Genomic DNA, 22804 nt, shown 5'->3' with positions numbered 1-22804 from the left:
GCTTATGCGGTCATTAGAAAATCTTGATGTGATATAACTAAGTAGCATAATCACATGTAACCAGGTTCAGGAAAAAATGCAAGTAGTGCTTCTCAAATTATAATTCATCCTTTTCTTCTGAGAAGTTGGTGGCCCATATGAAACTACAGAATTGGAAATGAGAGAAAGACGTAGCACCGCTGTAATGTAGGAATCTATGGAGTTCAAAAAGATAAGACGACCTGAGCCCCGCTGTCAGTAACAATATATTTGCCTGCAATCTGACTGGTCAAAATTCTATCATCATAACCTGCATATGAATTTTAGCATGCAAGACGACCTATTAATATTTCAAACATGTAACGCTTGACAAAAAAGAAATTGATTTTAAAATATTAATTTTTCTTTATTTTAAAAAAAAAGATAAATGTTGAAAGAAATTTTAATCAAGGTAATGCAATATTTATGGTGTGACACTACGCATTACCTAGACCCTTGAGGGGTACAATGAAATGATTAGTAAATCCATCTCAGTTCATGTAGTCTTCAATGGCTTAAAAAAAAACTCAGAGACATTTTAAAACATTTAATTAAGACAAGAAAAACCAAATCTTTTTTATATCTTTGCAAATACTGGTGGGAATAAAATAAAGCCATTTTAGGGTTGATATTGCAATTCCAAAATACCTTAAATAACTTGAAATAATGTTTCTCTCCAGATCTCAAACGAATCTGTTTGAAACTATAGCCTCTAAACTGGGGGACAACTCACACAGCACTGAATATCGATAGGGTTCGTCCTCTTATGATCACAATGCTTCACACCTAATTGAAAACAGATCTAACAGAAACTGTGGACTCTACCGCGTTCACAGGCCAATGGTTGACAAACGGACCGAGACATGGTGATGACTATATAATAGTCTTTGACACATTTTAAAACATAGCACTAGATGTAATCTACATGTGAGAGAATTTAACATGTAATTAAATCAAACAAATCAGAAAATTTACAGTCTGCTTGATTCCCTTGAATCAATAAAAACAAGTACAAGAGTACCAATTGACGTCATGGCAGTCATCTTGGAATTATGATATCATTTCGGAAAAATGAAGTCAGTTAATCAATGCACAGTTCTCCGAAGAACAAAGTTTAATGCCCATTATCCTCAAATTGCCAGAGCCTCAAAGCCTTAGGTGTCGTGTTTTATTTTTATTTTGAAGAGCATCGCCTTAAGAAGATAGTATGGAATCACTTCCTGATATAAAAAATCTGAATTAGAAATTCACTGGATGATCGAGTTGAAGAGTATCTGCATGATTTGAATCTCACTGGATGATTGAGACAAATGAAGCTCACTGTAAAACATCTGAGTTTTGTATAACTGCATTCTGTAAAACGGGCAATAGAAGTTCAAATGCATCCTGAATATATGTACTACTGTTGGTGGCCTGAAAAACATAATAAAAATATACAAGCTTGCGATCGACATCAAAGTCATATATATCCTATGCCCTTGCATACCTAAATATAAGAGAGAGAATTGGGGTTTAACATCGACTCGACACAAACTAGGTCATTTCCGGACTAACACATAGTTCAATTTTTATTTCAATAATTAGCTTGCGCTTAGGGGTCTTTAGCAGTGGCTGGAAACCGGAGGACCCGAAGAAAACCTACGAGGTTGGACAGGCGAGCCTACTCCTTGTCACATACAACCAGGGAATCAAAACCACGCCAGTTCACTTAATGACACGTGCTAACCATTCGACCATCCAAATGCCCTGAATGTACGAAAGGCATGACTACTATATCTTAAATGGTTATTAAGATATGCTGCTGAAACAAAACAGGAACGGAAAGAGTCCATTCAGTGCAGGAAATTAAATCAGATGCTTACAAACGATATGTAAAAATTAAACAAAAATAAAATAGATTTTAACATCACAATATTTTGGTTATTCTATTTCTTAGAAAGTTTTGCTAAGTCTCTAAAGTCAGTTTGTTTGCACGGTGGACACTTAAGGCTGATCCATTCAATTGAAATCATTTATTGCTTACATTGTCCTTGTGTTTGCATTATTGATTTCTGTTTATTTAAGTCGAAAGGGGTGTGTGTGTGTGGAGGGGGGGGGATGGTTAACACAGCGTGCTGCATCACAAGGTCTGCCACTGAGTCAAGTGGCGTGATGTCGATGCCCCGCTTGTACGTAACATGGAGTAAATTTGCTTGTCCAACCTTGTGGGTTTTGTCAGGGTCCTCCGGCTTCCTACCACTTCTATAAAGACCCCTATATGCAAGCAACTTAATGAAATAACACTGAATCATGTGATAGTCCCGAAATGACCTAGTTTGTGTTGAGTGGATGTTAAGCCTCATTTCTCTCTTTCTTTCTACTTAATTTGAAGTGTTTTTTATGCATTTATTACTTTGTGGACACAATAATAAAATAACTAAGAATGATTACAAACAAAATGTTTTTACCTCAAGATAAATATTAGTAACTAATGGATTCACAACCTCAGATGCTTCCTCAGATTCCTAAAACAATAGAATTATACATGTTACTGTTAGAAAAATACTGGATTCCCTGAAAAACACCGATAGGACTTCCCACAGGACAAAAATGTAAGGGGATCACTAACTGGCAGCATGTCTGCATGAATGACTTAAAGATCTCATGGTTTTTTATGTTGAATGAACTTAAATGTACTGCAAATTTCACGATTAAACAGCCGAGAAATTAAGTTAGTCGAGGATAATCCAAGTATTTACTTAGGACTAGCACAGACAATTGAATGAACAAAAACACTGAACACGGTCCTGCAGACGAACAAATGTTTAAGGTTGAACAATACACATAAAATCACCACAGATGAACAAATGTTTTAGCTCGAACAATACACTACCACCTAATGACGTATACATATTAACATACGTCATTCTTACCGCCACACAAAATCATGCAATTTCAAAATGGCATATGTATGTAATCGCAGATTGGTACTGTGTTGAAAAAGCTGTTCCGTGAATGTTCGGTTTCGACGCAGACAACGAACAGAGTTCCAAATATCTAACATGTTTGATTTCACAAACATTTTTTCATGTTTTTTAACCCGCAGACGATGAACAAATTTATAGGAACAATGTTTCATGAATGTTTGGCTAAAATGTTCCATGGTCTGTGTTCCGCTTTTGGCTTTGATATTTACGGTAACTGGACAGCTAGTAACAAGCTGAAAATGAACCCTCCCCTCAATCAAGTCACATGGCAAACAAGACTACATGTACTTGAAATAGAATTTTACAGCTTGTGGTAGTTTTCTTCCAATTAAAATGTTTTGAGAGGGATTTGAAGCAAACTTTTGATAGACAAATTAGTTTGAATAAGTTTTTAGTCCAAATATATCATCAAATCACAAAGCTTGTAATGGGAAGGCATCTTTAAAAAACAAAACCCAAATATGACTTGAATGTATTTAATTTTAGAACTTACCCCAACCGTATTAAGACAATGTGAAAATTTAGTTGATAAAATTCCAACTTCTGTACATAAAACCTGGGTCAAGCTAAAAAATAAAATGATATCTACATTACAAGAGAGAAAAAAGACACATTGGGTCATGTCTACTAATGACTGAAAAAATCATGAATCTATACACCTCTACCAAGTGAGTTAAAGGGATTGTTGGGTCTTTTATACTCTACTCCTTATACATATACTAGTATGCTGGGCTTTCAGAAGGATAAATTGGAGATAAAACACTGTATAAATGGTGGGGGTATAGTACACACTTCATTCCTTTGGGCGGAAGCTTACATTAGCCCCCAGCTATGAAAGGTTTACGATCCATCTGCATTCATCGTATTATTAACCAGTAAAAATAACATACCCAGCTAGAGCTTTAGATCGGTCCAGATATGATTTCTCTCCATCTTTCTGTAATAGAATTAACTCCCCTGCTTTATGGAACTGTTCAACACTTTTAGACGTTAGTTCTGCTAACGACTGAATGGCAAGTCGGTGTATTTCCTGTAAAACCAATAAACACTTTTTAAAAGTTGACTAATATGGCTACTCATCGACATCCATTGTGGAAAGACAGCGGTGACGACAATAGATCACCATACAATTTAAATTTCTTCAAATAAAATCAAGTCATGCGGCTTTGTATGTATTTCAAGTTAATCGGGAGATCACAGTTCATTGACTTCTTAATCAACAAGTAATAATTAACCTGTTGCAATTAGCCGAAAGTAGAGTGATTTACGATACCATAGTGGCCAGTTCATTGTTTAATCAATCAGCATTTGCAAACATGACACATAAGACTCTGGAGTATCCACAAGTAATTAAATACAATATATAAAATTTAACCTTTGGATCACGTGAAATGGTTGTCGTTTTATCATCTCCACTTTCAGAGTGGAAATCAACCAGCCATTTTCGTGTTTTTTCCTGGACTTTGTTTAGTTTATCGGGAGTTGTACCAAGATGTAATTCTGTCAGTTGATCTGTTACCAGCTTTACAAAATCATGCTCTGTTTCTTCTACAAAATATGCCAATAATTTACACTTTCAATTACTCAATAATTAATACGTTCAATCACTCACGACAATAATTTATAATTTCAATCACTGACCTTAATAATGTATACTTTCAATTACTGACCATAATAATTTATATTTTCAATCACTCACCTTAACATTTATACTTTCAATTATTAACCATAATAATTTATACTTTCAATCACTCACCTCAATTACTGACCTCAATAATTTATACTCTCAATTACTCAATAATTTATACTTTCAATTACTCAATAATTTATACTTTCAATTACTAACCTCAGTAATTTATACTTTTAATCATTCACCATAATCAGTACGCCCCCTTTCCTTGGCCCCGGTTAAGAGCATTAGTTCATATGCTGAAAAAACATTTGACATACTTACCATCATCATTCTCATCTATTTCAAAAATATCTTTTATTTGTAACAATTCTGGTTTAATCTCTGCTATAGTTTCTTCTGACATGGCGTGTAATAACGTCTGAACACGCTTCTCGCTCTGATTGGATAATATCTCGAGAGCTTCTAAATGAGCCAATCCTGCAATCAGACAAACATATTCAAAAAATAAACAAATTCCACACCTTGAGAGAGAGAGTTTAATGTCCACTGAACAAAAGGTAGATAATTTTGGAAATATCATATTGTTAAATTTTATTTAAATAATTAGTTTGCACGTAGAGATCTTTAGCAGTGGGAGAAAACCCCTCGAGGTTGGACAAGCGACCCTATTCCTTGTCCCGTACAAGTGGGGAATCGAAACCATGCCACTTGACTCAATGACAGACCTTTTTCTAAAGCGCATGTGTTAACCCATTAGGTCACCCAATCGCTTATACTTGTAAATCCCATTTTACCTTGATAATCATCAAATAAACAACCAAAATGACATTTTCTTGCTTCTTCTGATTCTTTCTCCATTTCAATCTTCTGATCGGTTTCATCTTTTGCATCTCGTAAAAGTGAGGATAAATTCTGTTTATCTCCTTTGTTTCCCAGAAATTGTCTGGCCTTGCGGAACCCTGGATCGTGGTCGGTGATAACGGAGTACGTCTTTTTACCAATCTTTTCCATCACGTCCAAACTTCCTGTACCAATTGTCTCCAAAACACCGATACTTTCAGAAACCTTTCAAATAAAACAAATACCATATTTCCTGAGAAATTTTCAACTGTTTATGTGAAAATCTTATTGGTGGTGTTTTAATCAAATATTTTTTAAATCCATTTTGTCTACAATCAAGAAACACTACTAAGATAACAGTCTCCTGTACAAGCCAGCATCGGAATTTTGTATGAAGTCACGATATTCCACACTAAAAGCGTAACGCCTTTAAAGTCAAATACAAACTTTCAGTCCATACATACGGTAATGAATATCAATAACGTATAACATACTCACGGAAAAAATAATATGGAAAGGGGTTTAACGTCCTACTTTTCTGCTCGACTGGGCTAATGAAGACGGGCATATGTCATACAGTGCTATGAGGGTAATTTTTCTTGGACAGCAGCACTACAGCCTACTCTTATATCAAATTTTTTACGTGCACGCCAATATGTACACAAGACCATGGGGTTTTTTTTTGTCCCATTCGAAAGGCTAGAAAGCTGACCCCCTGGCTAGCAAGCCAGTGTCTTACTTACTTGGCCACCATGGCTTCCATACTCGTTGAAGAACAATTACTAATCTATTTGAGCGACGTTTTGAAGAGTACCGTAAATGTGCATGTATAACATGTGCCCATGTATAACACATGCCCATGTATAACACGATCCCGGGGTGAGGCGGAATTCTGTGTTATTATACGTGGGGAACAATAATTGCCCCATTTTATTTCTATGACATTCAGTATCTAGGTGAAATTAGAGTAAATGTCAATGGCTTGCACACAGACATTATAGAGATTTTGAGCTCTTGTTAAGACCTAATTACCATGTGGGGTGAAGATGAAGCCACTTTTTTTTATTGTGTTGATGTTGATGACTGTGATATTGGGGAAATAGTTAGATTTTGAAATGAAAATAGGGTTTAATGTAAATCAGAAGATAAAATATTGGTCACTTACGGTATTTTGAACGAGACTACTAATGTTGGAAAACCACCCACCTCCGTCAGCCCCTTCAGCTGTAGGAGGGTTTGTTTTCTCGTCCAATGTTTTTGTTTGTGCATCAGTTTTAGGCTGTGATTCAGGTTTATCTGTTTCTCTTTTCTCCTTTATTTCTGAAATAAAGAGGATTTTAAAAGTGGACACAAATAGGTCGCAACACATATAATAATGTAATATGAATTTATACTGATTTAAATTCAATTGTTTCTGTTTTTACAGTAATTTCTAATTAGTTATGCTCAGCAAAATACGGGATGGCAGTCTTTGGCGCCTGGTTATTCCAGTCTACACCAGTAGATGGAGCTTGATAGTTTTCTGGCATGCAATTCGTGTGCCAATTTTAAAATTTTCATTTTGCCTTAAAAATATTGGATATCAAAAGCCCATCTTTTCTTGGTAAGATATCAACATCAATGTTGATCTAAATTGACCAATAAGCTGTGTTTGCAATGCTGAAGATGGTGGACGATATTGAGTTAGTGACTTGCCTCCTTAAAGTGAATAATTCAACAAAAAATAGTTCAACAGGAAGACAATAAAACATTTGTAATAAATATTAAACATAAATAAAGACATACCATCTTTCTCTGTATCACTTATTGTTTTATCTTTAGCCATTTCCTCAGGAGGGGGAGCACCTAATGATGTTTCTACTGTATCCATTAAAGTTGTAAACCCATCGCCTATAACATAGCATTTAAAATTAATTGATCATCAAAGCCACAAACCCATATATGTATTATTTACAGAGAGAGGGAGGGAGAGAGAAAGGGGATGGGGTTTGGAGTAATGTCCACTCGACACAAACTAACATACATGTAGAGTTCCATTTACCAATTTATGATTGTCAATAACATTAATGTACTTGATAATTGAGCCTATGATACACTTTGTTTTAATCCGTTTCATTAAGTTACTTCTTGTTTCCAGGAGAAAATATAGATGCGTGGGAATTAGAAAGACTGTTTTTATTTTCTTTATGGGATGTGAAGGATCTAAGAAACATCTGCCATTCAAGGCAGATAACATCATCTGAGAACATAACAGATGGACAGTAAAACTGAGTGTGATAGGGCATAAGATATGGAATATAAAACAAAAGAAAAACAGATTAAAGATCATTTCATTCTAATGAAATTTGAGGGGGGGGGGGAGGCAGAGAGAGAGAGAGTTCAATATCTTTAGAAGAGAGAGAGAGAGAGAGAGAGTTCAATAATGTCCATGTGACACAAACTATGTAATTTTGGGACAACATATGGTACAATTTCATTGCACAAAAACTCAAAACATAAACATTACATGGGTAGATTCTTACTTTAAAATGTTAATACTCACCAACTTGATGTGTAAAGGTAGAAACTGAGCTGGTGGCTGTTTTTAATAATGATGATCCCCAACCCCAGCCCCATGCACCTGAAGACTAAAGGGAGATAACTTATTTAGTGTACTAAATAACTTAATTGTAATAACAATTTGCAGACAATTTCATAGATTTTAAACTTGTCACCTTTTGGTGGCAGCTAGAATTCTGACTGTCTACCAGACAGAACAGTGTATAAAGGAATGATTGTTTCAGAAATAACTGAAATTGGGTTTAACATCCTACTTTTTTGATCAACCTGGCTAATAATGAAGACGGCATATGCCATGTGGTGTGCTATAAGGGACATTTTGCTCAGACAGTAGCATTTCTTTCTACGACGAATTAGACTGGCACAATTGACCTGAATAAGCGGCCTGGACTTTCCAAAAAATAAATATCTACCTGTTCTTCTGCAGCAGTGGTAAGATTTTCCAGTACCTCTTCCTGCTCCGGGGTATGGTCTCGTTCTCGTGGGATTGTCACAGATTGAGGAGATTCTGTGACTATGTTGTTATTCGAGACGTTGTCAGTTTTTACAGGTGTTTTTGTGACACTATCTTTCTGATCAGTTTTAGAAGAATTCTCTTCACTCACAACAGTCTTATGTTTATCTTGACTGATTGATTGTTTATCCGAGTTAATCTGTGATTGTTTATCTGAGCTATCCTGTGGTTGTTTAACCAAACTAATCTTGGATTGTTTATTCAAGTTAATGTCTGATTGTTTATCTGAGCTATCCTGTGATTGTTTATCAGAGCTATCCTGTGACTTTTTATCATCAACTAGTGTTGATGTTTTTGTTATTGCTTGAGTTTTTTGTGCATCTGTTTCTGATTGTATTTCGTCAGGTTTCACTGTCTTTCTTTCCTCAGATTGTACTACTTTTTCTTCTGTTAATTTTTTTGCTGATAATTTTTCATCTGTCGAAGTTTTGCCTGTTTCTTTTCCTCCATTCTTTCCCCTTTTTTTCTTTTTATTTTTACCTTTGCCTTCATTCCGACCACTTGCTTGCTTCTGTGGTTCCTGTTTTGTCGTCTCTTCAACATTTTGTTTCTTCTCTTTTATTTTCTGTGTTGCCATGGCACCACCTGCTGATGGTTCATTAATTTCACCTTCATCAGCACTTGCAAAAGCAGCATCGTCATCTGAATCCGACATGTTTACCGAAAAATTGGAAACTCGCTTGTAATTTAAATTTCCTGAAGGAAAAGAAATGGTTAATTTAATTTAATCCAATTTTAGAAATCCAATATCAAATTATATGTATAATTCAGGTTTGAGTATGACGCTGACTTGTTAACCAGAATGTCTCTGGTTTGCTCACAGTGTTGGCCACTGAAGTTCCTTCGGGATTTTCTGGCACAATTTCCCTGTGTCACCTGTGTCTAGTCATTTGGATCATACAAAAAAAAAACCCACACTGGTGTGCACGCCCCCCCCCCCCCCAACCACCGAATGATGACAGACACAGTGCCAGAGTCCATGACCTCTTGCTTAGTGAGCAAGTGCTGCAGTGGCTTAAAGCCACAGTGGCTCCCTGAAGAAAATCACTGTACACGTGACAAGAAATTATATGCTGACACCTGCAATTCATTCCTTTAGGCACACAGGTTATAACCATCATTCATAATTCATTAATTAATTTAACCAGAAAACTATAAATATAAAGTTGGCAGCTGGCCAAAAAAGTAAACATTGTCAATAACATCCTCACTATTCATAAGTTAGAGTCTCTAGAAATAAATAAATTGCGTCTTCTAGATATAATATTAGTTATACTTACAAATCCAATTCCAAAAACTGAAATTATTTCGTTATTAACGCCGAATTCAATCAAAAATATTAGAAAGCCACGTCGACTGCTGAAATGTGTTTATGTTGACATTTCTCGCACATGCGTGCTGTAAAGGTTGTACTTTGCAACATAATAAATATAGACAATCACTTTAGTCCTACATGAATGCATTTAAATGCAAACCTATCTAAATATAACTTTCAGTTGTTTCCCTGGCGTCGGATAATATGTATTTTATGTTTAGTTCATTTGATTTTTATTAGAAAAAGATTTTTCTACAAATGAATGTGAAATGTTTTTAAGAGTATTTTATGCTGTCGCCGAAAACAGTCAAACATTTCAAAATGGCGTACGAGGTGAATTATATTTTTTTAGATATTTTCTAATTTAAATAAACTTTACCTGTCCGGTCTTAAAAATGACCTTGGTTATTATTTGAAATAAATATTTACACATACCAAATCCACTTTATTCAGCGTATGAAGAGATGTGGCCAAATTTTTAAATAAAAGTCGCTTCATCTTCATATTTTTACTAAACTTACATTATGTCATTATGGTCTTCTTGTCAGGATATTTATACCAATAATTGGTTGTTTGGTCCTTTACTATTTAGCTTTATCAACAAGTAATTAATTTTATGTATCATGTTCAATTCAGAATAAGGCAGTGGATATTTAACCGTTTACGGCACTTTACTTTTTTTACTACTAGCAGGATACCTGGCTTCGCTCGGGGGTCATAACTCCGAAACCGGATTTGATAGACTAACGCCACCTGGCCTATGTTACTCCCCGGTCCGAGCTACCCCTATACCCCAAATTTCAGACTCGGGGCAGACCTAGTGTAGCCGCCAACCCCGAACAGACCGGCTTCGCTCGGGGGTTATAACTCCGAAACCGGAAGTGGTAGACTAACGCCACCTGGCCTATGTTACTCCCCGGTCCGAGCTACCCCAATACCCCAAATTTCAGACTCGGGGCAGACCTAGTGTAGCCGCCAACCCCGAACAGACAGACAAACGACAGTCACAAATATAGAGTTAGCCGTAGGCTTCCGTTTAACATGCGCAGTTCTCTGATACCTGGACTTAGCAGTTTTCACTTTGGTGTCTGACATTAACCCATAACCCAAACCCTAACCTAAAACCTAACCCAGCAGTTCTATTCGTTCTTTGTCTAACAGAGCTTCTTTTTCCGTTTCTTATAAAGGAACGAAATAGCCATACTTGAATTTCTATGGTAGAAACTGGAGAATTATTTTTAAAAGAAAATAAGATAATAAATTTAAATTGTAGAAAAGCATTTAGAATATTATTCTACTTTGGTTAAGGGCGCATTTCTGCAGATTTTGGTTTTAATTTAAGTACTAAGACTATCAGTGGTTTATGTTTTTCCCGTAAAATCGTGCTTCTGTGCCGAAACGATGTATGGTAAAATAGCGGAAGTAGATACTTTGCCGTATACGGTTAAATATCCATTTCGTATTCCAAACACAGGTTATTCTTTTCAGTAGAAAGGAGCTAAATCACTAACTAATATTTGGGACCTAGAAATGGGTCGCAACTCGCAATGCATATAATATAATAATAATGTAATATGAACTGATTTAAAGTCAGTCGTTTCCATTTTTACTCCAATTTCAAATCAGTTACGTTTGGCGAAATACGCCAGAAGTCTCAATCGAATGGCAATCTCTAGCGTCTGGTTATTCTAGTCCACGCAGATAGTATTTATTGCGCATGCTCTCCAGATAAGATATGGCATCACCGTTTGACATGACTCGTGGAATATGTCTATCCTCGTTCTTCGAAGCCCTTGTTACAAATGGCGCTGAAATGCATTATGGTACACGATTCGTGTACCAATGGTAAAATGGTTATTTTGTCTTTAATATTGAATATCAGAAGCCCATCTTTTCCCGGTAAGATCACAATATCAATGTTGATTTAAACTGACAAATAATTCGTGTTTTCAATGTCGAAGATTTTAGATGATATTGATTTAAAGACTTAGCTACTTTGAGTACCGTAATTTTGATCCCAAGCTTGTACATGTAAAGGAGTAGACTGACATGCTGAACTGTATGGTTTTTCTTTGAGTCCTCTGGTTTTCTCCAACCATACTGATATATGGCTATATGCAAGTGAATTATTGATATTGAAATAAAATTGTAATGGTAGTCCCTAAATAACCTGATTTGTTTTAAGTGAACGGGGAGCCATGGTGGCTCAGTGGAGAAAGTTCATCAGGATTTTCTGGAGTGGTTCCTCTTAGTTAGTGGTGCAGGACCGAGGGCCTGGCAAGGGGCAATGTATAGTCATTTGGATGGGACATATACCTTGGTCCTGTATACACATTGGCATGTACATTAAAGATCCCTTAACAGTTGGAATTTGATATAAGAATAGGCTTTAGCACCACTTTCCTGGCAAAAATTCACTCATAGCACAGTATATAGCGTATGCCCGTCTTCATTAGCCCAGTCAGAGCAGAACAGTAGGACGTTAAACCCCATTTCATTTCATTTTGAGTGAATGTTAAACTCTATGTACATGTAAGCTTATCTCTATCTCCACTTCAAATGACCTACATGACAATATCTTTTTCTTTAAAAATATATTTTATGTTTTAATTAGAAAACCCCTGGTGACCACAGAAGAAAGTGGGATGCCGATGAATATGAGAAACTTGCTAAAGAAAGATTGGAGGAGGAGCTGGCCAAGGAGAGTGGGTCAAACGAACGAGAAATTCCTATTAAAAGGGAACTTCTTCAACCTAGAGATTATAAGGTAATCAATTTATTTCAAAAGATTTTTTTGTTCAAGAATGCACAGGCCTGATTTATAATTTCACAATGATAAAAAAAAAGTAAATCAAGAATGAACAGGCCTAAGTTATGATTTCACAATGATAAAAAGACTAAATCAAGAATGAAGTAAGTAAAGCCTAGCTTACTAACCTGGATTTGATCCTGGTGTTGGCTGAGAACGACAAGAAATAGTGTCTAGTCATTTGGATAGGATACAAAACTGGGGTTCCTGTATACCAGTAGGTAGTGCACATAAGAGATCCCTTTACAATTACAGTGGCAATTCGGAGTATTTCCATCATAACATATTGCATGGCATGTGCACATCTCCATTATCCCAGTTTGTACAGGACAGTAGAACGTTAAGCCCCATTTCATTTGATTTCCCTCTCCTCTGTCTGTGGCCATTGAATTGATTTTAAATATTTGTTTTAACTTTTAGGTTGATTTAGATTCTAAGTTAGGTAGATCTCAGGTGATAACAAAAACAACTCCAGCTTTTCAACAAGGAGGGTAAGTCTGACTCCTTGACCAAGATTCACTTGAATTTTTAAAACAAATGTTGTGTGAAGTATGGCTATTTTACCACATGTATTGTTTATTTCTGATATCTTGGGTTTGGGTGGCCAGTCACTTTAGATGATAAGGTCTGTCAGTAAGTCAAATGCTGTATTTTCGATTCCCTACTTGTACGAGTAGGGTAGCCTGCCTAACCTTGTGGGTGTTCTCCGGGTCCTCTGGTTCCCTCCCACTGCTTAAGACACCTGACAAGGAAAAGTGTCTGCCAGTATTCATTAGGATGGAAGGTCAAGCCATATACTCATTGGCATGCAAGTACAGGTAATGAACTATTAGTATGTATGTATCTGTCTTCATTAGCCCTATTGGTGCTCAAAAATTTGTATTTTTCTCCTTTAAAATATTTAACTTTAGTGAAAAAAAAAAGGAGTTAAGTCCAGGGTTTCATGTATTAAGCAGTCGCAAGGGCACAAGAAAAGCTGGGATACCCAAAGTGAAGAAATAATCTTTTTATTGTACTTCTGTATATTTATTTTGTACTTTTCCAGATATTTTTGTAATGTTTGTGATTGTGTTGTAAAAGATAGTATCAATTTCCTTGATCACATTAATGGCAAAAAACGTAAGTTACGCTCCTATTTATTCCCCTCTCTGACAAAATGACAGGCACCATGCTGAGATTTTTTAACTTTGTGCTGGAACCGGGCAAAATTTCCTCATAGCACACTGTGTGGCATATGTCTGTCTTCATTAGTCCAGTCAGTGCAGAAGAGTAGAACGTTAAACCACATTTCTTTTTATTTTACAATGTGTCTTCCATTGTCAGTTGGAACACAGCATGTGATTGTAAGGTCCTGTTTACAGGTTTTATTGATAGCACACTGTATGGATGATGTGCGTCTTCATTAGCCAAAAAGTATGTTTGATGCCGAAAACATGTTTTTAAACCATATTTCATTTATATTAAACTCATTTCCGTAATTCCAGGCTTGCACAGAACAAAAAAACCCAGTATATTTAGAATCATCCCCTGCTTTATCTTTCAGATCAGAGAAATCTTGGTATGTCCATGAAAATAGAAAGATCAACATTAGATCAGGTTAAAAAAAGATTTGAAATGAATAAAAAGAAAAAGGAAGAAAAGAAGAAAGAATATGATTTTGATGAACGAATGAAAGAATTAAAAGAAGAGGTGGGTTATTTTCAAATGACTCCCTGTATTTTCTATTGACTCCCTGTACATCATCACTATTTTCAAATGACTACATTTACGTAATCACTATTTTCAATTGACTCCCTGTACATGATCGCTATTTTCATTTGACTTCATACACATCATCACTATCTTATGACTCCATGTACACTAATTTCGAATGACTCCATGTACATGATCACTATTTTCAAATGACTCCATGTTCATGATCACTATTTCCAAATGACCCAATGTATATGATCATTATTTTCAAATGACTCAATGTACATGATCACTATTTTCAAATGACTTCATGTACATAATCACTATTTTCAATTGATTCCATGTATATGAACACTATTTTCAAATGACTCAATGTACATTATCACTATTTTCACTTGACGCCGATGAACAGATGGTTGTCATTTCTTGAAAAAAATGCATCAGTATGATTGTCAATTTCATCATGTTTGAGCCTACTGTGCACTCAACCAGAAATCCTTTATAGTTACTTCCCTCTACCATAGGAAATATGAACAAATGTTAACGAGAATGTTTTTACTTTTTCAAAATAGAAACGGACCAAGTTTATTGGTTGCAACTTGGTCATATATGCTGGTCTTGACCACTTGTGTTAAAAATTGATCAAAATTGATCAGGAACCATCAGCAGTCAATTTACATGCCATAAAATAAGCATATTTTTGAAACTCCATTCTTGCAGTGGTATCTGAAAACAAGAATTTTTTTTATTATTGTCTAAATTAAAGGACAATATTGGTGTCAGTCATTATTATCACATATGTGATAGAACTGGTTAAACACATTCCACATGTAAAAATTGTCCTTTAAATATTTATTTATAAATCTGTTTTTCTGTACAGGAGGAGAAACAAAAAGCCTACAAGAAAGAGAAGAGGAAAGAACGAAAGCGTAAAGCAGACACTGATTTAGATGATGGTGATGATGATATGGCTGCCTTGATGGGGTTCTCAGGATTTGGTGGTTCCAAAAAATGATAGTGGAAGAAGTTTTGATTGTAATTTTGAAAGACTAGAATTTGTTTTATTGTGAAGGATGTCTTGTATGTAATTTAGACAGACTAAAAATAGTTTTGACTGGTTTGTGCTCAGGACAAGAGACAGTGTAGGATAACTGTGCAAAAAAACAAGGAAAAAACAAACAATACAGGAATGTGAAATCAAATTTTGTTGCTTCTGATATTAAAGATGTAACGGACATTTTTAAGCTTGTGTCAAGCATGTATTAAAAATAAGAATATAATTTGTTCCGGCCCAAATGACAGGACGCCAAATTTAAGGGAACTCGGGCCAAAAGACGTATTAAAAATAAGAATATAATTTGTTCCGGCCCAAATGACAGGGCGTCAAAATCTAGGGGACTCTGGGCAAAGTGTATATACTGTAATATTTTGGGCACAATCATAAGCTTTTCTTACATGTCATCATCATTGGCTTTTCTCATAAGTGGAATAGCTTGAGCCTCTCTTCTTCTAAAATTGGCACTGATCTCAACCAAATAAATAAATATTTGAATCCTTAAATTTAAAACATTTTAGTTTAGGTTTTCCATGAATTAGACCCCTTGTATGTTATTCTCAATGAGAATTTAAACAAAATGGTAATAAATGTTTTTATTAACCTTGCCTTTAAATTCTTGGTCAGTGAGCGATAAAGGCAAGGACTTGGCTAATGATAACAAGCATACAGTGATTCTGGCTACCCTTCTTCAAATTCCAAGGGTTCATTTGAATGCATCTCATTAAGTACACCGGTAGACCTTTTTTTTTTTGTCCCATCTGAACTACTAGACACCACTGTTCCTTGCCAGACCTCTCAACAAGAATGTACCAAATTCGAATCTCGGGATTCTGCAAGCTCATTGCCACTTGCAAGAGCTGACAAGTAAAGTGACAATAGGACATGATTGAACCAGCAAAATCCTGGTTGGTGAGCCAGTGCAGGGGCACAATTTTTCTCCCTAGCATTATACATTTGGCCATATAGAGAACAGGCATATCTGTATGTGGGACAAACCAGAGATGGAGATGTTTCAAGTTTGTTGTAGTTTAAAAGTTAAAAAATTGAATAATTTTTGGAAACAGTTTAATTAGCAATAACAATTAACATGATTAAATAAGAATTAAAATATATCTTGATTCACACAACTTAACATAACAATAAAAACTTGTGTATTTTCACATTTACATCCATAATTTAATTAATAGCATCATAATTAATTGATAGCACCATAATTAATTGATGGCATCATAATTAATTGTTGAAATGATAATTGTTGAAAGCTTCTTTAATTGACAGTACAATAATTAAAAGAAAGCACCATAATTGATATTGACAGTACCACAATTAATTGATGGCACCATAATTAACGACTGCACCATAATTAATTGATAACACCATTATTGATTGACGGCATCCTAAATAATTGATGACATCCTAAATAATTGATGACATCATAAATAACTGATGAAACCATAATTTATTGATAAGAACCATATATAATTGACTAGTAACACAAGAATAATGTTAGTAGATTCATTTTGACGCTTGTGTAAGAGGGAAAAAAGTTTCTACTAATTGGTCTGTAGTTTATAAAGTACGTACCAGTACAGCAGAAAACAAAAAAATGAACATGTAGCTTTACTTTAGCAATAGAAAGGTCTATTACCCTAGAAGCTGTTTTCCCAACAGGCTGTGTAATTGATCGACAGAAAAAATTAAAGGAGATTCATTCATCAATTGACTAGATTAAAATACTACAAGAAACATAAAACATAAGATATAAATAATTTTATGTTCCAATGTTTACAGTTCAAGCTAAAAATGAAACTAAAATAAAAAACATACCGATTTCCTATCAATATTTAATTGTTTAGATTTTGGACATGAAAGAGAACAGAATTGTATTTAATTTTGCCACCAGAATTATAAATTATATAGGCTTATTGTGATGTAGCGTCACATAGTCGACACAAATTGATTCTCAAGCAGTGACCTCATCTTCAGACATCGATGTTGATGCAGAAAAACTAAGATTTGCTTAACATCATACATAAATGGTAAAAAAAAATATGTGCCTAATCAATGGAAGAATACAGCATTACTGATCACAATAAAATACCCGATCAAACCCAATTCAGCACTATATTTCAAACGAAATCAAAATGTTTGTATGTAGATCCACTGGATTAATCAAATTAAATTGGACGGACTGGTTGATTTAGACTGGTTATAAATCATAGGAAAATATCTTCTTCATAAAATAAAATTCCAAAATTACTGGCACTTGAGCTTTTATTACTGGCTGCAAGACTGAAATAGTTAACAAAATTTTTTTGTGTATAGGAATTCATTACAGGCTAATAAAGACAGGCCTGCGCCATGCAATGTGCTATAGACCACTTATTTCAATTTCAACTGTATACACAAGACATACAAACGCTTAGACACTTTAACTTGCCAGGTCCTCTGAGAAATCTAAAGTAAGTTTGAAAATCTAGAGGAACTTTCTCAGTCAACACCAAGACCAAAGCAAGGATCTCCTGGTCAGTGACGCTTCCGCCATTGTGGTCCCGCAGCTAAATTGATTTCAAAATCTGAAGATAACACCAGGGCTAAAAGCATTATTTGTTCATTCACAGGGCTTAACATCTGCTTCAACTAAGGGAGATATCGCATACAAGCTCTAAAAGACCCCAGCCCTCTTTATCCACATGACATTTGCTCAGGTTTATGAAACACTTGATAATATTTATAATGAGTGGGCATTTTTATATGTCTGCTCTCTCCGCTGGCATCATCATTTGATCCAGCAGCTACACAGATCTACAGCTATTGGCCTGTTGCCATTATCCCTCTCGTTTCTGATATTTATAATAATAATATATATTACCGTCGTTGTTTAGCTGTGTGTTTTTTATCTGGTGGGGTTATTTCCTGGAACATGTCCATAACAACAGTTTTCCTCTGTAAATGTAATAATAAATCTTAAAACATGTATAAACATTAATCTATATCTTGTTTATTATTAAAGTGATCTGTATCAGAACAAGAGAGATAAATCTGGATTAATGTTCCCTTGAGACTAACATGTGGTTCAATTTTATTTCAATACATGTAATTCGTTTATATAGGTATCATTAGAAGTGATAGGAAACCTAAGGAACAAAAGAAAACCTATATGAAGTTAGGTACGTGATGTACAAATAATGAGAAAAGGTATCAAATTTTAAACAAAATTGAAAGCTGATTCTTTAACTTAAAGTAATTATATATAGTCAATACTTAATAAGTGTATCATTTCTGCAGTCAGTAAATAACTGGTTCAAGGTTTTTGTTGGCACATTTCAATCTGTGGTCTAAGGGGAGATAATATTGTGCTAATGACTGTGTATCTGAGTTGTCTCCCCTAGTAAGTTTATTGCTAGATGCTATTCAGATGGAATGAAAAACAAGGTCCTGTGTACACGTCAGACTGCATGTAAAAGATGCGAGAGGTAGTGCTGCCATATATATATATTTGAATTGATGTATCAAGATTCACTTTTTCACAATTCGCGTATACTTTGTTTTTGAGCTTTTATCTTGCCAAAGGATAACTGGTAGGCAAAATGTCTCGTCATAAACATTAAGTTTCAAGGCACTCGTTTATCTCTTCATGTTGTTGATTGTATGATTTATCCAGTATCATTTATGATTCTCAACAACATTTATTAGGGTTGCAAATTTGATAATTGTATCTATGGTGCATTTCCAGGCTCGGTAGAGTTACTTGCTGCAACCCTAATAACCTATGAGACTGTTATTATTTTTTCGAACTGGAGACAAGTCTCTTTTTATGTGACATGGGACTATCTGAGAACCAGAATATTTTGTTGGCTACAGTAAATTATTTGTTACTCTGTAAAAAGCTTTGTTTACCTTTTGTGCAGAATTGGCTTTCACTTTTTTAACAGGCTTCACCATTTTCTCGTCAGTTTTATTACTCTTCTGATCCACATTTTTAAATTCAGCTTCTGATAAACTTGACAACTAAAAATAAATAACTAGTATTGAAAAAATAGATTACACATTGTGTTAAAACACGTATTGCCAGTCAACAAAAAACTTATGCCTACTGGTTAGTCAATTTCACAATTAGTCAGTCTATTTCACCGCCATTCATGACTGATATGATGAGAGCCGTGTCTGTAAGGGCAAACCAATTTAATTTTCTTTTCATCTGGGTCTTAATAAATAAATAGCCATTTGAATTGCATGAAAGATGCCTTGTTTTAAATTCAAAAACTTTTTTGAACTAAAAGCTTTTGAATGGTGCAATCAAGTGCCTTTTGTATTAAACTTAGTCTTTTTACCAAAGAAATAAGAAGTAAAATGTTTACGGGTGTTCCCGAAGATATTTTTCACACCCGACACCCAGAAATCTGATATAAAACAGAATTACATACGTACCTCTGAAACTCCAGATAGAGTAGGAGATAATAATCTAGGGGATTCCCCCTCCTCGTCATCTGCTGGTATTTCGGGGCTAGACTGGGAACCAATCTGCCGTAGTTTGAGTAGTACTTTCTCTAGAGTTGTATTACCAGTCATATTGTTACCCGGTACAGAATTATCATCATCATTATAACTGGACGACAGAGTCTCTGGCTGTAAGAATGATGGCATTTTAAATTTCCGTGAGAGTGTATCTAAAACATGAATATTCATATCTTCATCAATATGCTCATTGATATTCATATCTTCTTCTTCATCAATATGCTCATTAATATTCATATCCTCATCTTGAATATCATTAATGACATGAATATTCATGTGCTCTTCATTCAAATTTTCTTCATCACTCAAATTTGTTAAATCAGGAATTTCATCATTCTTTGATATTGGATTTCGTGATAATTTAACAACGGCAGATGGAATTATTTTATCTCTTTTCTTTTTCTTCAGAGGCCTTTTTCCGCCCTCCAGATTTTGACCGGATATTTCTAACGACTTTTCTTTGTTCATATGTTTAACATCAACTTGATTATTTCCCTTCTTTTGCTCGTTTGTATCATCTAATGGATTATCTCTCTTCTTTTTTTCGTTAATATGCTTTAAATCCACTGGATTACCTCCCCTATTTTTTGATTCCTTCTTTTCTAAATGAGTTTCAATATTTCTACCAGTAGATCTTGATTCTGTATCTAGAGAACCAGCTGGCTTTCCATTATCTTCAAGTTCATCAGCTAAATTTTCTCTCAATTTATTCTTCTTTTCCTTATTTTCAGTATCATTCGATCTGTTGGATTTCTCAAATTTCAAAAATTCATCGACCAGTTTGTCATGGACTTTCTTGGATTCACTCTCAGACGTCATTTCGATTTCATATTCGTCAAATAAACCAGGCATGGTTTTAATCTTAGGTGTTTTTTTAGAAGCAGGTTTCTTATTGGCTGCGATTTCCAATTCGTTCTGTCCTTCCATTTCATGTCTCGTTACGTTTCTCGAATCCTTCAGCGCTGTTCTATTTTTATTTTGGGTGGATCTGTTTTTTAAAAGACCAAACATCTTGGGACTAATCCCACTTTTGAAACTTGGGATTTCTACTGTATTTTCATCGTAGTTGGTGCGTTTTCGGGGTCTCAGATTGCGGGTTGGTTCTCTTGGAATGGCGAAAACACTTTTTAGAGGTTTTTGTAAGTTTGTTTTATTTGGTGTGGTGGCAGAGCATACTACATTTTCAGTCTCGGTAGATTTCGTGTTTTTAGTCTGGGAATTTGGAACTAACTGTTCCTCAGAATCTTTCTGTGTGTCATCAGGAATCTGTGGAGTTTTTGGTGCCGATTCTTGAGTTTCATCCTCCTCATCATCATCAACCTGACAATAGTGTAGAAGGTTGTCGTCATCGCTATCACTGTAGATTTCACGATCTAAGATTCCGTCTTCAACATCATTCGGTGTCAACACATCAGTTGTTTTAACATTTTCATTCTTCATCTCATCATCCGCTGCCATGTCAAAATCTGAGCTGTAACAAAGTTTTCTTGGCTCGGGTAAACCATTTAATAGACATTTATTCTTTTTTCCCGAAAATGTCACCTTGGCTGGTGTTCTGTAATCCTGTTTTTGTTTTTCTAGAGATAGGGATCTGTAAAATATAATCATTAAAACCACTAAATATTTTAGAGAGAGAGAGAAAAGGAGAGAGAGAGAGAGAGAGAGAGAGAGAGAGTTTGATGTCCACTGACCAGAGAGAAATGGGGTTTAATGTCCACTCGCCAGAAATAGGCCATTTCGTGACAAACACATGGTTCCATTTTATTTTTAGCAGTTAGCAGTCAGAGTAAACTGGAGAAAACCCATAAAGAGAGAGAGAGAGGGGGGAGAGAGGGGGGAGAGAGAGAGAGAGAGAGGGGAGAGAGGGGGGAGAGACAGAGAGAGGTTTAATGTCCACTCAGCCAGAAATAGGTCATTTCTGGACTAACACATGGTTCCATTTTATTTCAATAAATTGCTTGCGCGTAGGGTTCTTTAGCAGTTGAAGTAAACCAGAGAAAACCCACAAGATTGGACAGGTAACCCTACTCCTTGTTACATACAAGCATGAATGGAATGGAAACCATGCCACTCGACTCCATCTTCTTTATTTTATACAATAGGAATGGAAATTAACTTCTCATCAACACAAAATTCAGACATTTTGAGACTAACATGTTCTTTTATAGTCGTGTGCAATGGAGAATTTTGCCTGGGCAGCAATGCTTCCGCCTACTTGAATTAAAATTGTCAAGGGGTATTTTAATGAAGTCCAACCTGTACAGTACACTGGTCGACCTCTGTGTTCCCTTCCTTCTGAACAAACAGACAAAGTATGGACTAATAATAATATAGTCCTTGAAATTAATAACTTCTGATCAATGCAAACAGATGCCAAAAGCATGGAAAAGTTCTATACTGAGAAGTCTTACATCTTGCGGATATTCAATTGAACGTTTCGGAATTGAATTCTCTCAATCCCTAAAATAGTGACAATCGAGTGAAAAGGTTGATTTCTGGCTACAACACATGCAGGCAACTGCATAAGAAATTATCTCATTCAACCAACAAGGATTTGTTGTCTTTAATTACTTCACACCACCTTCCTTGACTTATCAGAACTGATAGAACTGTGATACGACTGAATTCCATTTCACACCATTGGAATTCTGTCAATTCAGGAATCCGGACTGACAATCGAGCATTCCCAATCTCATTCTCAGTATCCCCAGTGGTCTCATTCCGTTCCACTCCACTAACCCCTGGGTTCATTTATTGAGGAGACACATTTAAATTATCTGCCCTTCATGACTGTGCTATTTTTATTGACAAATAAAAAAAATTGTTAAATACAAAGGAAGTTGGCAAAGGAAAGTAACTCTCATCTTGTTGCAACAAACAAGT

General features: G+C 35.3%; 3 protein-coding genes across 3 annotated transcripts; 1 reads left to right on the top strand and 2 right to left on the bottom strand.

The window, feature by feature from the left end:
- Positions 1-364: 364 nt before the first annotated feature.
- Positions 365-9957, bottom strand: LOC126830903 (protein FAM114A2). The gene is made up of 12 exons (XM_050561402.2): positions 9811-9957; positions 8430-9226; positions 8000-8084; positions 7243-7347; positions 6623-6777; positions 5412-5682; positions 4939-5094; positions 4360-4532; positions 3875-4014; positions 3478-3550; positions 2466-2522; positions 365-1431 (listed from the first exon to the last, which is right to left on the bottom strand). The coding sequence occupies exons 2-12, from the start codon at positions 9183-9185 to the stop codon at positions 1336-1338; spliced, it is 2067 nt and encodes a 688-aa protein (XP_050417359.2). The 5' UTR covers positions 9186-9226; positions 9811-9957; the 3' UTR covers positions 365-1335.
- A 180-nt stretch (positions 9958-10137) lies between these two features.
- On the top strand, positions 10138-15583 carry LOC126830909 (zinc finger matrin-type protein 2). Its single transcript, XM_050561408.2, has 6 exons — positions 10138-10178; positions 12460-12612; positions 13075-13145; positions 13700-13773; positions 14198-14343; positions 15227-15583. The coding sequence occupies exons 1-6, from the start codon at positions 10167-10169 to the stop codon at positions 15359-15361; spliced, it is 591 nt and encodes a 196-aa protein (XP_050417365.1). The 5' UTR covers positions 10138-10166; the 3' UTR covers positions 15362-15583.
- A 1028-nt stretch (positions 15584-16611) lies between these two features.
- LOC126830904 (merozoite surface protein 9) lies at positions 16612-21504 on the bottom strand. Its single transcript, XM_050561403.2, has 4 exons — positions 19835-21504; positions 19304-19414; positions 18276-18349; positions 16612-17695 (listed from the first exon to the last, which is right to left on the bottom strand). Exons 1-4 carry the CDS (start codon positions 21377-21379, stop codon positions 17620-17622), a joined length of 1806 nt encoding a protein of 601 aa, XP_050417360.2. The 5' UTR covers positions 21380-21504; the 3' UTR covers positions 16612-17619.
- Positions 21505-22804: the final 1300 nt, after the last annotated feature.

The sequence above is a fragment of the Patella vulgata genome, chromosome 8, assembly GCF_932274485.2.
Source record: "Patella vulgata chromosome 8, xgPatVulg1.2, whole genome shotgun sequence".
Taxonomy (NCBI): Eukaryota; Metazoa; Mollusca; class Gastropoda; family Patellidae; genus Patella; species Patella vulgata.
This window is presented reverse-complemented; position numbering and strand designations above follow the sequence as displayed.